Below are 13,490 nucleotides of genomic sequence, written 5' to 3' on the forward strand. Positions count from 1 at the left end.
ACACAAAAAATGGTAACATCCACAAGCCAGTTGGAGAGCACTTCAGTCTCCCAGGACACGCTGTAGCTGACTTGAAAGTTGCCATACTTCAACAAAAAAACTTCAAAAACAGACTTCAGCGAGAAACTGCAGAGCTAGAACTCATCTGCAAACTTGACACAATCAGACTGGGTCTGAACAGGGACTTGGAATGGTTATCTCATTACAAAAAGTAATTGTCACTGTTTACACATTCTCACCTTCTAATCAACGGTTGTGGATAGGCCTCGTCTACTCTAACTGAATGGACTTTGCTAACACCTACCCTCCCCATTGTTGTTCCTTACCCTTGGATGTATGTATATATATATATATACACCCTCTATCTGATTTCCATTTCTTGCATCTGATGAAGTGGGTTGCAGCCCACGAAAGCTTATACCTGCAGAAATTAAATTTGTTAGTCTTTAAAGTGCTACAGGATTTTCGTTGTTCATGCTCAACATATGTTTCTACTGTGGCTGGGAGTGTGCTGCTCAGTTCAGGTAGACGCACAGGTGTGAGCTCTGTTTGAGCTAGTGTGCGAAAAATAGCCGCACAGCGGGGGCAGCATGGGTGGTGGCTCAGGCTAGTCCCTTGACTACCCACCCCAGGGTTCCAGATAGCCTTGTACTCTGGCAGCCTGCCCAAGCTGCCACCTGAGCCTATCCCCAGTTATGCTGCTACTTGCGCAGAGCTAGCTTGTGTCTGTCAACCCAAGCTGGGGAGCACACTTCCAGCTAGCTGTGATGGAGATCTATCCTCTGAGGTGGAAACAGGTACCGAAGGAATTTTTAACCTTGAAAACTTTGGTGCCAAGTGAGTTTAGGTGCCTACAGGATTCGGCAGATTGCTGTGGAGCCTAAAGCTGGGTCTTTGGTGGCTGAACAGGAGACTTAGGTGCCTAAGTGTTTTAAGTTCCTAAGTACCTTCATGGTTTAGAGCCACAAATTATTTTGCAGAGGCTGTAAGGCAAGGGAGGAAGCCATTGTGGGCTTTCCCCAATGTGGGGTTTAGTGCTGCTGGACAAGAAGGAAAGGAGGCAGCATAATCTAATGACTAGAGAACCAGTCTTAGACTCAGGAGGTCTGAGTGGTTCTGCCACAGATCTGCTGTGTGGCCATGGCCAACTCAGTTTGCCTCAGTTTCCCTGGTTGGCTATTTGGTTCCCCTGTACAGAATGCTCACGCTTTATAAACTGCAAGATTGGGGCCTTGGGTTGTAAGATCTTTGGGAAAGGTACTGTCTCTTATAGTGCATCTTGTACAGTGTCTAATACAATGGGACCTCTTGGCACTACTTTAGTACAAATAATTTATAACAGTAATCAGGGTGTGCACTGGACCAAACATGGAGCTCACCTCTGACAGCAGTGATGATGTCTGGTGCCATATCAATAAACAGATCCCAAAATATGATTGCAAACAATAAGAAGCAGAAAACAAGAACTTTTTTATTTTTAAAATTATTCCGTGGCTAAGACTTATCATTTATGTATTGTCAGAGCACTAATGCCCCAGATTCCCCATGCAGTTTGTTCTTGAGTAGGTGGTAAGCGTGTCCCTCCATTGCTCGTTTGGCTTGAACTACTACAGGAACACTTGACAATGCAGCATTGATAGCCCATAAATAGGAAAATGAAACACTGAAAAAAGGCAGCTGAATTAACGTAGGTTAATGGGGGAGGTGGAGTTCCCATCCGCTGGCATTTCCTATGTGTAGGATAGTAGGGCACACCCAGCTGTAGGGCATTTATTAATTCCCCTTGCTGGGGCAGGAGGGAGGTTTCAGCCATTGGGAGGTGAATGTGGCAGTGGTAATGGAAGGCTGGATCTCTGTGAAGGGGATTGGAACTAAGGTGAGGTCTGATTCCCTCCTTCTGGAATTTGTTTAAAGCAATCCTTTACTTAGCTGAGGGAAGACCTGTTGTTGTTGCAACTGGCTGTTAAAGGGGCAGGACATCTATTAAATTTTGTTTTCTGTTCTAGAGTGAGGCATGGCCCAATGAGCTGTGTGGAATCCTTTCCAGCTGGCTTGTAAGAGAATGTCTCTCCTTCTGCTTTGAAAGCCCTTTGCAAACATGTGCATGCTTCATTTGTTGCAGTCTGGTATCTGAGACATCTAATTAGAGCTGATCAAGAACTTTCCATTATTTGAAATGTAGGTGAAATTTTTTTGCATTTTTTGTGAAAAGTTGTTGTTTTGAATATTAAACACTTTTTAAAATCCAAATTTTTTTTTTTTATTTTTACAAAATAGGAGTAAAAAAAGGCAGAAAACTGAAATCTATCTCTGCTTGCTTATACTATTGTTTAACTAATTTCCTTAAATCTATAAATCCCAGCTGTATTCTGTTTCAATAGCACTATATACAAGGTGAGGTTGGCCCCCATTTTGCAATTTATTTCACCATGGAGAAATGAAGTGCAGGATTGGGGCCATAAACCTCTTCCAGGTGTGGAAGAGGAACATAGGAATAACAAACAGATTTCAGTCTTATGCAGGACCTAAGCCCCTCATCTCTGCAAAACAGTCTTCAGAATGATGTAAGATTTTAAATATACATTGTTCTACATATCCAGGGTGTGCCCTCTTCATCTGAAAAGATTGAGACTGCAGGCTGAGAAGAGCAGAGGGCACAAAACTGAGGGTGATTTGTGCCTAAAAGAGGGTCCCAGATGATCTCAATGCAAACAAGATTAAATAAAGCACATATAACATGGCTGTACAACAGGCCATATTATACAGTAATGTTGCCTTTCATATTGATAGCCACATTTTTTTAAATAAGGATTAACACAGTAAACCATTATCAGTTGAATAGTGACTGGCTAGGGTAGCTAAGTCAGTAGCAGCAAGTATGACACACACAAACTTCTGAACAGCACCAGTGGGGCTTGAGTCCTGAAATTGCACCTGTGTGGATCTGATTGCAGGACAGAGCCTAAAAGAGTCTTCTATTTCTTAAAGATAAATCAAGGTTTTTGTTCATCTCATCTTTCTATCTGAAAATCTAGGCTAATGTTAGACTACAGGTAGTTAGGAAACTGGCACTGAAATAAGCACAGGACATCATTCAATTTACTTATCAATTTGTATTTTCTGTTCAAATTTGTAAGGCGTATGAAAAGAGTGTATAGAACATATCTATAGGAAAATACAAAGCAGCAGTTAGTAATATTTGGTGAATGACTGCTCAGCTACCAATCCCAATATTTCAGCTCTGTACTGCAGAACAGGTTAAGTGTATGTTTTCTCTAAAGAAAACAAACTAAAAATTCAACATTTAACACTGTTTAAAAATAACTGATATGAGATATGCATCAGAACTGGGTATTTTTATGATTAAACAATGCAAACAAAGTAGACCCGAAAACTGGAAATACATGATCAAGTAAAACTTGTAGGAAAAGTAGATGTCTGCTTGATATGGATTAGCCTGCCTGCTCTAAAATAGAAGAGGGTTTATGGACTTGTCTCTTATATTAGACACGTCAGTCTATTTCATAGGATACATAGATACATTGCATATTTAGACCCACACAACCCTGTCAATGAAATATTGTGCAAAAGCATCAGAGAGACTCCCTGGTGACCATAGGGCTAACACTGCTTTGGTAGCTGGCCTGGAGCGTTTGCTCCCAAACAAATGCTGGGGCTGTGGTTTGCACATGACCTTTGAGGGCCATACTAACAGAAAGAAACCTCTGTGGCTGTAGCCCATTCGTGTTCCATGGACCTCCAATGATCTGTTCCCTGTTCTAAGGGTATGGAGTACTTCCACCAGTACTGGCTGTACAGCACATCTTGGAGTTTCTTCAGGAAGAAGGAAAGGGCTACCTCCTAAATAGCCCTCCTTCTGCTATATTCATTGCTTCCCAATACCAAGCAGATGTCAAGGAGGGGCCTCATTTCAGTAATCAGGGAGAGAGGTTCTCCATTTCCTCTTCTAGTGCTGGGGCAGCGCCCCTCTCTTTTCACATATCCTAAGTAACTTTATTGCATAGTACACAGGTCAGCTGCAGTATATGTTCCTCTCCACTTCTAGGCCTGGAGGAAGTCCCATGGGCTGTGCAACTTCAAAAGAGATGGGGGCTAGACATATACAGAATAGGGACTTGTGCAGTGTGTGAAACTAGGTTGTTGTTGTTGCTGTGCTGATCCACAGCTCCCTGGCATAGAGAGCTGGTGCTTTTGGAAGAGGGAGCTGACCTTTCTCCTGGATAAACCAGCCTGCTGTGCAGCCAACAGCCATCCTGCAGCCTTCCAAGATTTATGCAACCCAGAAGGTCACAGATACTTTCTGTTAAGTACATCTTGAGAGAAAAATGTTCCTCTGGCTCTCTGACCTCTAAGTCAACTGTCCATTTTGACAATAGCACTAAAATAAACGGACAAATTAGGCGCAGTAATCATCACACTAAATGTATAAGAAGCAGGGACTTTTAGTCTGAAAATTCAATATTTTTACCAAAAGTAACCATCAAATTATAGTAATTTTATGCCTAGCCCATTACCATAATTTCAACAAATGCTTGAGTTTTGATCTGATACCTTTAACACAATGAGTAGCATGTGTGTGCATGTACACACATGCACAAGCAGACATACATATAATTTAAGAGTGAGCTTAATATAATGCAATAAAAGAGAGGATTGGCCAGTAACAGAACTTAAAATTATGCTGCATAATGTACTCTGTTTTTTATCTTGGTTTGTTCCCATCCAGCTCTCCGAAGAAACGTAGAATAAAGACCTCTTTTAATCCATCATTTCATTCTCTTTGCAACATCCAAATACGCAAACTCAATTTCTCGATCAGCAGGACAAGTATTTGTGAATTCATCTCTAGCATAGGCACTGTTCAAGTATCTCCAGATCCCAATCATTTCAGGTGGAAACTCAAAATTCCTATATTTTTTTGCCACAACCTTTATTTAAAAAAAAAAAAAAAAAAAAATTACTAGAGGCAGAGCTGTGTAAACAATGCTTGTAATCAATGGCTTTCTTCCATTCCTCTGTCTTAACAACCCATTTTTGATGATTTTAAGTTTGAAAAAAGACAGAGTCAAGAGGACAAAGATAACAGACAGGTGGGGGCTTGTTTAAGCTCAAAACATATGTTGTGGGGTGAAAAGACTTTTACAAAATCAAATAACTCAGGTTTTTCAAAGCTGCCTAAGGACTTCAGTTGCCCCATTCCCATGCCTTTTTACCTGGTTACCCAAATTCCATATGGGGATTGGAAAAGCCCTCCCAATATGAATAAATTCTTTCTTTTAATAAATGTTTGATATTTTAAGGGAAGTGGCTTATTTGAAACATATACACGTTGTGACATATCCCAGTTTTAATTAGTACTTACCTCATACTGAAACTTGACATAAAATATATTAGAGGAATATTCCCTACCAGAAGTGACCTAAAAACCACGATGGAAGCCACATTTTGAATCAGCAATGCACTGCGTACATCACAAATGATGGGTCAGCTGTACCTTTCCCCTCACTGAAATACTTTGGTAGGGTAAAAGCACAACTCCTACACCTCTGGGTCCTGCTAACTGATACGCCACTCAACCTGTATGGTTTTGGGCAGTGACAGAGAGGGCACTATGCAGAGTCCACTGCCTAGAAGAAGTACTGAAGAATTCTCACTTATGAGGGAGTGAAAAATGTTCAGAATCAGTCCATATACGGCAACTGGGTGGGGTGCTGTCTCCACTTCAGGGAAGGGGGCAGACATAGGAAGGCATGTAAGGACAAAATGTCATTGTGTATGAGAGTTTGGGGAATCTGTCTGTCATCTTATGGGTTTCATTTTGTTTTATGGAAGGGTACGTAGACTATTGGAGAGAGTTGGGGGATCAGCACTGGTCTTGGGACCTAGGGCAACTGGACCTCAGGATTTCACAGCCCAAGAAGAGGTACTAGACAAGGAGTCTGTACCCCAGGAGTGTGCCAGAGAGTCTGGACTTAGTCTGGATGCTGCTCTGACCCAACAGACTAGGAAGCAGTTGGAATCCAGCAGTTGGGTCCAATAAAACAGCCTGAGCCTTAATGCACAAGCCGGGGGCAGGGGAGTAGAGGAGGACCTCCCTCATAACTTTTAGCCCAGTGGTTAGGGTATTCACCTGGGATGAGGGAGACCCCTGCTTCAGATCAGGGGGGATTTGAACAGGGAGCGCTACCTCCACAGGAGAGTGTTCTAACCATCAGGCTATGAGTAAGACTGTGAGCCTCTCCCAGAGGTCACAGAAGTCACGGATTCTGTGAGTTCTAGTGACCTCCATGAAATTATGCTCTACAGTTTACACCCTGTGCCCTGGGACACCAGGGCTGAAGCTGGCAGCTTCTGGGGGCTTGCAGGGACCTGGGAGCTCTCAGCTGCCACAGACAGTGAGGGTCCAAGAGATCTCAGTGGGGAGGAGGGGCAGCTGTCAGCCATGGCAGGGCCCTTCAGCTCCTAGCTGCCATGAGTGCAGGGACCTGGCAGCTCTGAGCTGCCGCCGTGGAGACCTCGCCATTGTCCGCTGGGGTGGGCGGCAGAGACCCCTGGCTCCAGGTCACCATGGGCAATGGAGGAAACCCACAGTTCCCAGCCACCGTGGGTGGCAGGAACCCAGGACTCTGACCACTGTGGGCAGCAGGGGGACTGCAGAACCAGCAGTGGGGACCCCCCAGCTCCGAACCACTGTGGGTGACAGAGATCCATCCTGGAGCCCCAAGCTGCAGTGGGTGGTGGAGCACCCTGCAGCTGTCAGCCACCGTGGGTGGCAGGGAGATCCCAGAGCTCCGAGTTGCTACAGGCGGCCGGACCCCACGGCTCCCAGCCACCAAGAGCCACAGAGGCAGCAGAGACCCCTGGGGCTCCAAGTGACTGCAGGTGGTGATTACTGGACCCGCCCCCTCCTGCAGTGGGGGTAGGACTCTCATCCCCCTCCCCCTGGGGTTGAGTAATGCCTTCAGCCCTCCCCTCCATTATTTTTTAGTAAAAGTCACAGGTAGGTCACGGCTAATACACAAAAATTCATGAAAGCCTGTGACCTGTTTGTGACTTTTACTAAAAATAACCATGACAAAATCTTAGCCTTAGCTATGAGATATATTGATGTAGGGATTGAGTCCCACAGTCTCTCCTACTGAAGCTGTTGCATTGTGGATAAACAATGAAAGCCACACTGGAGCAGGGGGACCGGATCCTAGATCTCCAAAATCCTCAGCAAGTGCGCTTACCACTGGGCTAGAGAGTCATTCTCATGTTTGTGTTTGCTCTTGTGTGCTCTCTCCCCCAAATGACTCTTAGGGAGAGAGAGAGAGAGAAAACGCACACCTACGGGTTCAGGCCCCTCAGGTGAGTTAAACAGCCAAACACCTGTCTTCCCCTGGTTTGTAAATCACTCTGGGGCTTAGGCAGGAGTTAGGCATCCAGATGCCCACTGGGAGGCAGTAGTATGCACATTCAGAGGCAGAAACATAGGCGCCTAAGGACTTTTACTACAGAAACCTAGGCATCGAGCGAGTTTAGGCACCTACAGCGTTTCAGCGAGAGTTTTATGATCACAGTGGGCCCAAAACTGGAACTAAGACACACTAAAAAAAGATTTAGGCTCCTAACTCCTTCTGTGCATTCAGGCCTCTGGGCCAAACCGCAAGGAGAATCTCGGTGATGACTATAACAAATGTGACTGTAGGTAGCCCAGGCAATAATGTCTTGGAATCAATAATAGTCTCCACAGATGCCTAAGCTGGGAGGCTGCAGAGCTTCCATCTGCTAATAGCAGCACTCTTAGCTCAATTCTTTATTTTTAACTATGTCATCTAACAAAAGTGTGGAAGCCCAACATTAGAAATTACACTGTCCGATTACAAAATGTAATTAGGTCATTATGCTGTTGTTTGGGTACCCCCAAAGGAAGTTAGACATGCTAGGCTAAATTTTACTGACTCACGTTCTCACACCTGAAGTCACTGGGACTGCAGGCAGTAGCCACTGAGACAAAATTAGGACCATTGGTTTAATAAAATTAACAAAAATCTAATTGAGAAATTATCTGTGGAACAGAAAAAATAAACTAACAATTAAAAATATTAATTTCCAAATGTCTGCAAGTGGCTAAGAAACTCCACTCTGGACCTGTAGCTAAAGCCCTCTTGGAGAGAATAGTTTGACATTTGCCATCCATCATCCTGCAAACACATTGCAGCTCACCTGACTAATGGCAGTTCCCATTGTATCAGACATAGTTTCCCACTGACTGCTGCAGTCCAGGCCCATTGAGCCATACAAGTAGCTGTCCCTGCTGCAGGGTTGGGGAAGTGCTTCTTCTGTTGCATCTGACAGAAAAACAGTCTCATCGATGCTGCCTCTTGGAATAGGTTTCACTAGTATCGGGTTATAGGTAGAGCAGGTTGGAAACTTTTTTCTGAGTCGACAAAATTGAAATATTCTCTGAGAGTGCCATGATTTAGATGGGAACCAGGCAGGTTTCAATTGGAACCCTGCTTGCAAGGCAGGATTTCTGTTGAAATCCGGCTTGTTTTCCTGCCAACTCACCCACCTGGTCCCTCCGCACCCACCAGGCACATGCTGGGGAACCATGGCTTCCAGACTCCTAGCTCCAGGGTGAATGGTCACATGGGCTGCCCCAGAGCTGGCATTACCAGGGTTTTCAGGTTCCCCAGCTCCAGGACAACCTGCCATGTGGCCTGCCCAGTATATCAGCATCATCAGTGCTGATAATGGTCAGTGCAATAGGCAATTGCACACTGGGAACCAGGAGACCAGGATTGCCTTTCCAGCTCTGCCACTGACTTCCTGTTTTTGCCTTGGGTAAGTCATTTAGGGTATGTCTACACTCAAACCACTACAGTGGCATAGTGGCGGCATTGCAATTGTGCCTCTGTAGTACCTCAGTGTAGACACTCCCTATGTCAACGTTCTCCCATTACTGTGGTTAATCCACCTCCCTGAGAGGCAGCAGCTAGGTTGATGGAAGAATTCTTCCATCGACTTAGCGCTGTCTACATAGCTATGTCTGTCTCTCTTGAGAAATATAGCTGTGTTGATGGCAGTTCCCAGTGTAGATCAGCTCTAAATTTCCTTGTTCCTCAGTTTCCCTGAGTGTGAAATGGAAATACCCTTCCCTACTTCACAGGGGAGTTGTGAGACTACATTAATTCATTCATGTTATGTGAGGAGCTCAGAGACTACTGGGTGGCCAGACAAGTAACTAAGGCCTGGTCTGCACTACATGGTTAGGTTGACGTAAGGTGCCTTGCGTTGACCGACCTGTGAATGTGTCTTCACTTAAATTTGTCTCCTGCTGATGTAAGTGTCTCTCCACTGATTTAGTAACACCACCTCCCGGAGGGGTGTAGAGCCATGGTCAATGTGTCAGTGTAGCACTGTGTTGCTTATGTCGACTGTTACTAGCTTTCAGGAGCCGTCCCGCAATGCCCCACACTGACAATACAATCGACACAAGCGCTCCTGGAGAGGACGCGCATCGCTGACACAAGGAGCCAAGGGTGCACGCAAGTGATTTAAGAACTGCGGTGGCTGTATGCTGACGTAAGTTAGGTCAACATAATTTTGTAGAGTAGACATGGTCTAGATATGCTATCCATCAGGTCTTTAACATGAGGCCTTCCTAGCATGGTTATAATGGTACAGATCACAACTGCCAGGATTTATTGCCCCTGGGTTGAGACAGCATTTGTGTGTTTGTTTCAGGAAAGATGTGGTATTTTTTTGCCATTTTAAATGCACTTATACACAGTGTTGCCAGGCTTTGCACATTATAGAAGAGAAAATATAAACCTTAATGATGTGGAGCTTTGGTAGGAGGTTGCAGTCGGCTAAGGTGAGCTCATCTCCATCCAGGAATTTCCTGCTGGAAACAGTGATGTCCTCAGTGCTATAGGCATCAATTTCATCAGGCAAGGGGGTATTTAAATAGTTATCCAGCTTCCTTAGAGCCTTAAGCAAGGATTTTTCCAAATCTAGATTCAGAAAAATAGAGATTATAGCAAACTGAACTGAATTCACTCTAAAACTAGACAGTGTTCTGAAGAAACCCAAAAAATCAGGTATCTCTGAACACTAAACCCACTCATGCTGAAATCCTCACATGCCAAGCCTTATGCATGGGGGGAAACTCTGTCAAGTTCAAAAAGCTGCCCCTTATCCTAATTCAAATCCCTCCTTCCAGCTATCTGTGCTATGATGATTATAAAGCCCTTCCATCTGGCATTAGTTAGCTAGGCAACAGGTGAGCTGTGACTTCTGTCTTTCCATTCAGTTTATTATTACCCCATTCTCTGAAACCATCCACACTCTTTGTCTGTTTCCACCATCATTTGAATCCTGTCTGACATGTAGGCCTAGTTTACAGTGGAAAAGGTTTGCCTGTATAGCTATACTGGTATAGTCTATGGCAGTGTTTCTCAATTGGTGTTCCGCGGAACCCTGGTGTTCCGCGGGAACACTGTTAGGGTTCCGCGAGAAAATGACATCGCACCGCCAAGAGCAGCTGTTCTCCGCGTCGCCGAAAAAGGGAAGATGTCCCGGATTTTTCGGCGGAGGGTATCGAGTATGAGTGTAATTTCCCCGCGGAGCCTAAAGGGTTCCGCGGGGAAATTTAATTGAGAAACGCTGGTCTATGGTCACAGTGGCAAACCATCCTACTGTAGATGTAGCTTACGCTATAAGAAAAGTGCTTTTGCTAGTATAGCTCATACTGGTTCCCCAAGCAAAATAAGCTATACCCAGTAAAAGCACTTTTATGCTGGTTTAACTGTGTCTACACTAGGGCTTTTGTCAAGTAGAAATGTCATTAAAAATCACCTCCCATAGCCAGTAGTACTCTAGTGGCAAACTTATTAAGTGTAGACTGGCCATAGAGCTCTCTGGGATATTGTTTTTTCTTAAGTTCAGCTGCCATATCTATGCAGTCACTAGCATAATGGGGCCCTGATCCTTTACTGGGGTTGCTATGTGCTAATGTAATAAGGAAATAGCAAGAGTGCTAGTGAGGTCAATTGGTACAAAATTAACCTCATTGTGGGCAAAATCAGGTTTGGTGTAGCTAAACTTTATGGATTTATACTGAAGATGAATTTGGTTCTGTGATTCCTGCTGATGTTTGTTTACATATTCCTCTTTACCCCCCGGTTTAAAAGGTGTAGCTATAAAAAACAAAATAAAAACCCAACACACCCTTAAAAGCCACTAAAACATTTTAACATAAAAGTGCATCACTTCAAAGGATTCGATTAGCGCAATTATTTAAAAACAAAGTTTGCCCTTTTTCTTTATTAGAGTGGAGAATGAGGGTGGGGAATATTTGCAAATCAACAAACAAAAACTGTTCTTTTGTTTTTTTCTCTAGAGAATCGTAAAACCTATTGAGCTGAAATGGCTTACAAAATATCCTGCTGGTCTGAACGTTTTTCCATTCAGCATGAAGAGTAGGACTGATTGAGAATATTCAGTCAAAACTGTTATTAATGGAAAATTGGGCTTGCAACCAACTTAAATTTTTGTGAAAAGGGTTTACTTTCTGTGGAAGTTTTTAATTTTTTTCATCGAAAAACTCAACACCTAAAAATCAAAATATTTCAGCCAAAACCCGAGATTTTAATTTGGAAATACTGCCATGGAACGTCGTAAGCGTTGTAATCTACATTGCAATTAAAAACCCATGGTTGGCCCGTGCCAACTGACTCAGGCTTGTGGGGCTCAGGTTAAGGGGTTGTTTAATTGCTATGTAGACATTCGGGCTCGGGCTGCAGCTCTGGGACCATTCAGCTCTTCCTCCAGCTGCAGCCAAAATGTCTTCATCACAGTTCAATAGCCCCTTAGGCCAAGTCCGGCTGGTCAGCTGGCATGGGCCAGATGTGGATTTTTAATTGCAGTGTAGATATACCCTTAGTTGACTCATGTCTCCATTATCCTCTGTGGGCCAACCAGACTACATCTCCAATAACAGATCATGGTCAAGAGTTCCCATGAATTCCCTTCTCTTTTCAAGAGGGAAGACCATAGTGCATCATGGGAGATGTAGTCTGACCTGTGAGCCCGGCCTACAGAGGAGAATGGGATCATGAGGCACGTGAGCTACAACTCTCATAAAGCACTGAGGCAGTATTTCCAAATGAAAATATTTCATTTTGCAGCCAAATTATTTTGGTATTTGAATTTCTGCTGAAAGTTCAAAATTTTCCTCGGGGGGACTTTTCAGCCAGCTCTAATGAAGTGTGAAAATTTCCCAAGTGCAGAGGGACAGGTACAAATACGAATCATTTCTATTGTTCCGCATTTTCAATTTTTACTGACTTTTTTTTGGCTGATGATTTACCAGATTTTTTAATGAAAGGAGTTCAGTTTTTACTGATTTACATCCATTTATGAATGCACTCAATATTTTTTCAGATACTTATTTTTGTTAAACAGTAACACTTTTTGCAATTGTGTCCTGAAGCTCTGAAATTTAAGCAGTTCCACAGTGTAAAACACAGAACACACACATGATAGAGGTTGGAAAATCAAATAACGTTAATATCACACTATGATTAGCTCACAGGGAGACATTGCCTGCTTATTTCTTTGCATCCGTTTAGTGCAGCACTGAATTTAAACAATCATCCACAGCTAAAGATAAATAAAGCATACATGGGGTGAAAATTCAAAACTATGCCTGAATACCAACAAGAAAATCAGTGCTTAGAAATTTTCAAGAAAAGTAAAGACTAAAGTAAAGAGGATACATTGGGCTGCAAGTACTGCAGCATTGAGGTCCATGCTCACATTGACAGAATAAAGGAACATGAAGTAAGCAACACAAGAAGCTTAAAGAAGAAAGTGAGCTTTGGAATAAATAGTCAATATCAGGAGCCTTCACCAGGGCTTTAATGAAAGACAGAACAAAGCACAATAGTGTCAATGAATTTCTGCAGGCTCTTTGTTCTTTCACCAGACAACCACTGTAAATTGCAGAGGGTCTATTGGTGACTTTGTGTGACAATACTTTCCAGCAGCAAAAACCTTTGCTAATGCAGACAATCTCACTCATCAGTGTCTGAATGAAAATGACGATGTTTTAGTATCTAAACTGATTAAATTAATTGATGGAAATGTGGTGTCTAGTCTGATTGTTTTTTTGATGAATCTCCTGATGTTTGGACCATCCAATTCTTGGCCTTCTGTTTTCATTTTTTATTTCAAAGCGAATAAACCCACATTGTTTTGTGCTGATGTGATATTCATCCCTTCTGCTGACAGCAATTTTGTCGACAGAGCAATAATTGACATGTTTGAGATGTACCAACTAATTTGGGAAAATGTGGCCAAGATGGCTAAATTTGCACAGGAAATTAAACTCAATCAGAAACCACAGATGCTATGTATTACCTGTCCTGCTCATCTGATGAACGCTGTGCTGTAGCAGCTACTTCTACAGGAGAAATGAA

General features: G+C 43.3%; 1 protein-coding gene across 1 annotated transcript in view; it reads right to left on the reverse strand.

The window, feature by feature from the left end:
* Positions 1-4,015: 4,015 nt before the first annotated feature.
* CLIC6 (chloride intracellular channel 6) overlaps positions 4,016-13,490 on the reverse strand; it is a 57,996-nt gene continuing 48,521 nt past the window's right edge. Inside the window, exons 6-7 of the mRNA XM_067565638.1 lie at positions 9,841-10,022; positions 4,016-4,949 (exon numbers count right to left, since the gene is read on the reverse strand). Of these exons, the coding sequence (XP_067421739.1) occupies positions 4,788-4,949; positions 9,841-10,022 (344 nt within the window). The 3' untranslated portion in view covers positions 4,016-4,787. The remainder of the gene's footprint in view (positions 4,950-9,840; positions 10,023-13,490) is intronic.

Source organism: Emydura macquarii, unplaced genomic scaffold, assembly GCF_026122565.2.
Source record: "Emydura macquarii macquarii isolate MOO-44397 ecotype Brisbane River unplaced genomic scaffold, CSIRO-AGI_Emac_v2 contig_2681, whole genome shotgun sequence".
Classification (NCBI taxonomy): Eukaryota; Metazoa; Chordata; order Testudines; family Chelidae; genus Emydura; species Emydura macquarii.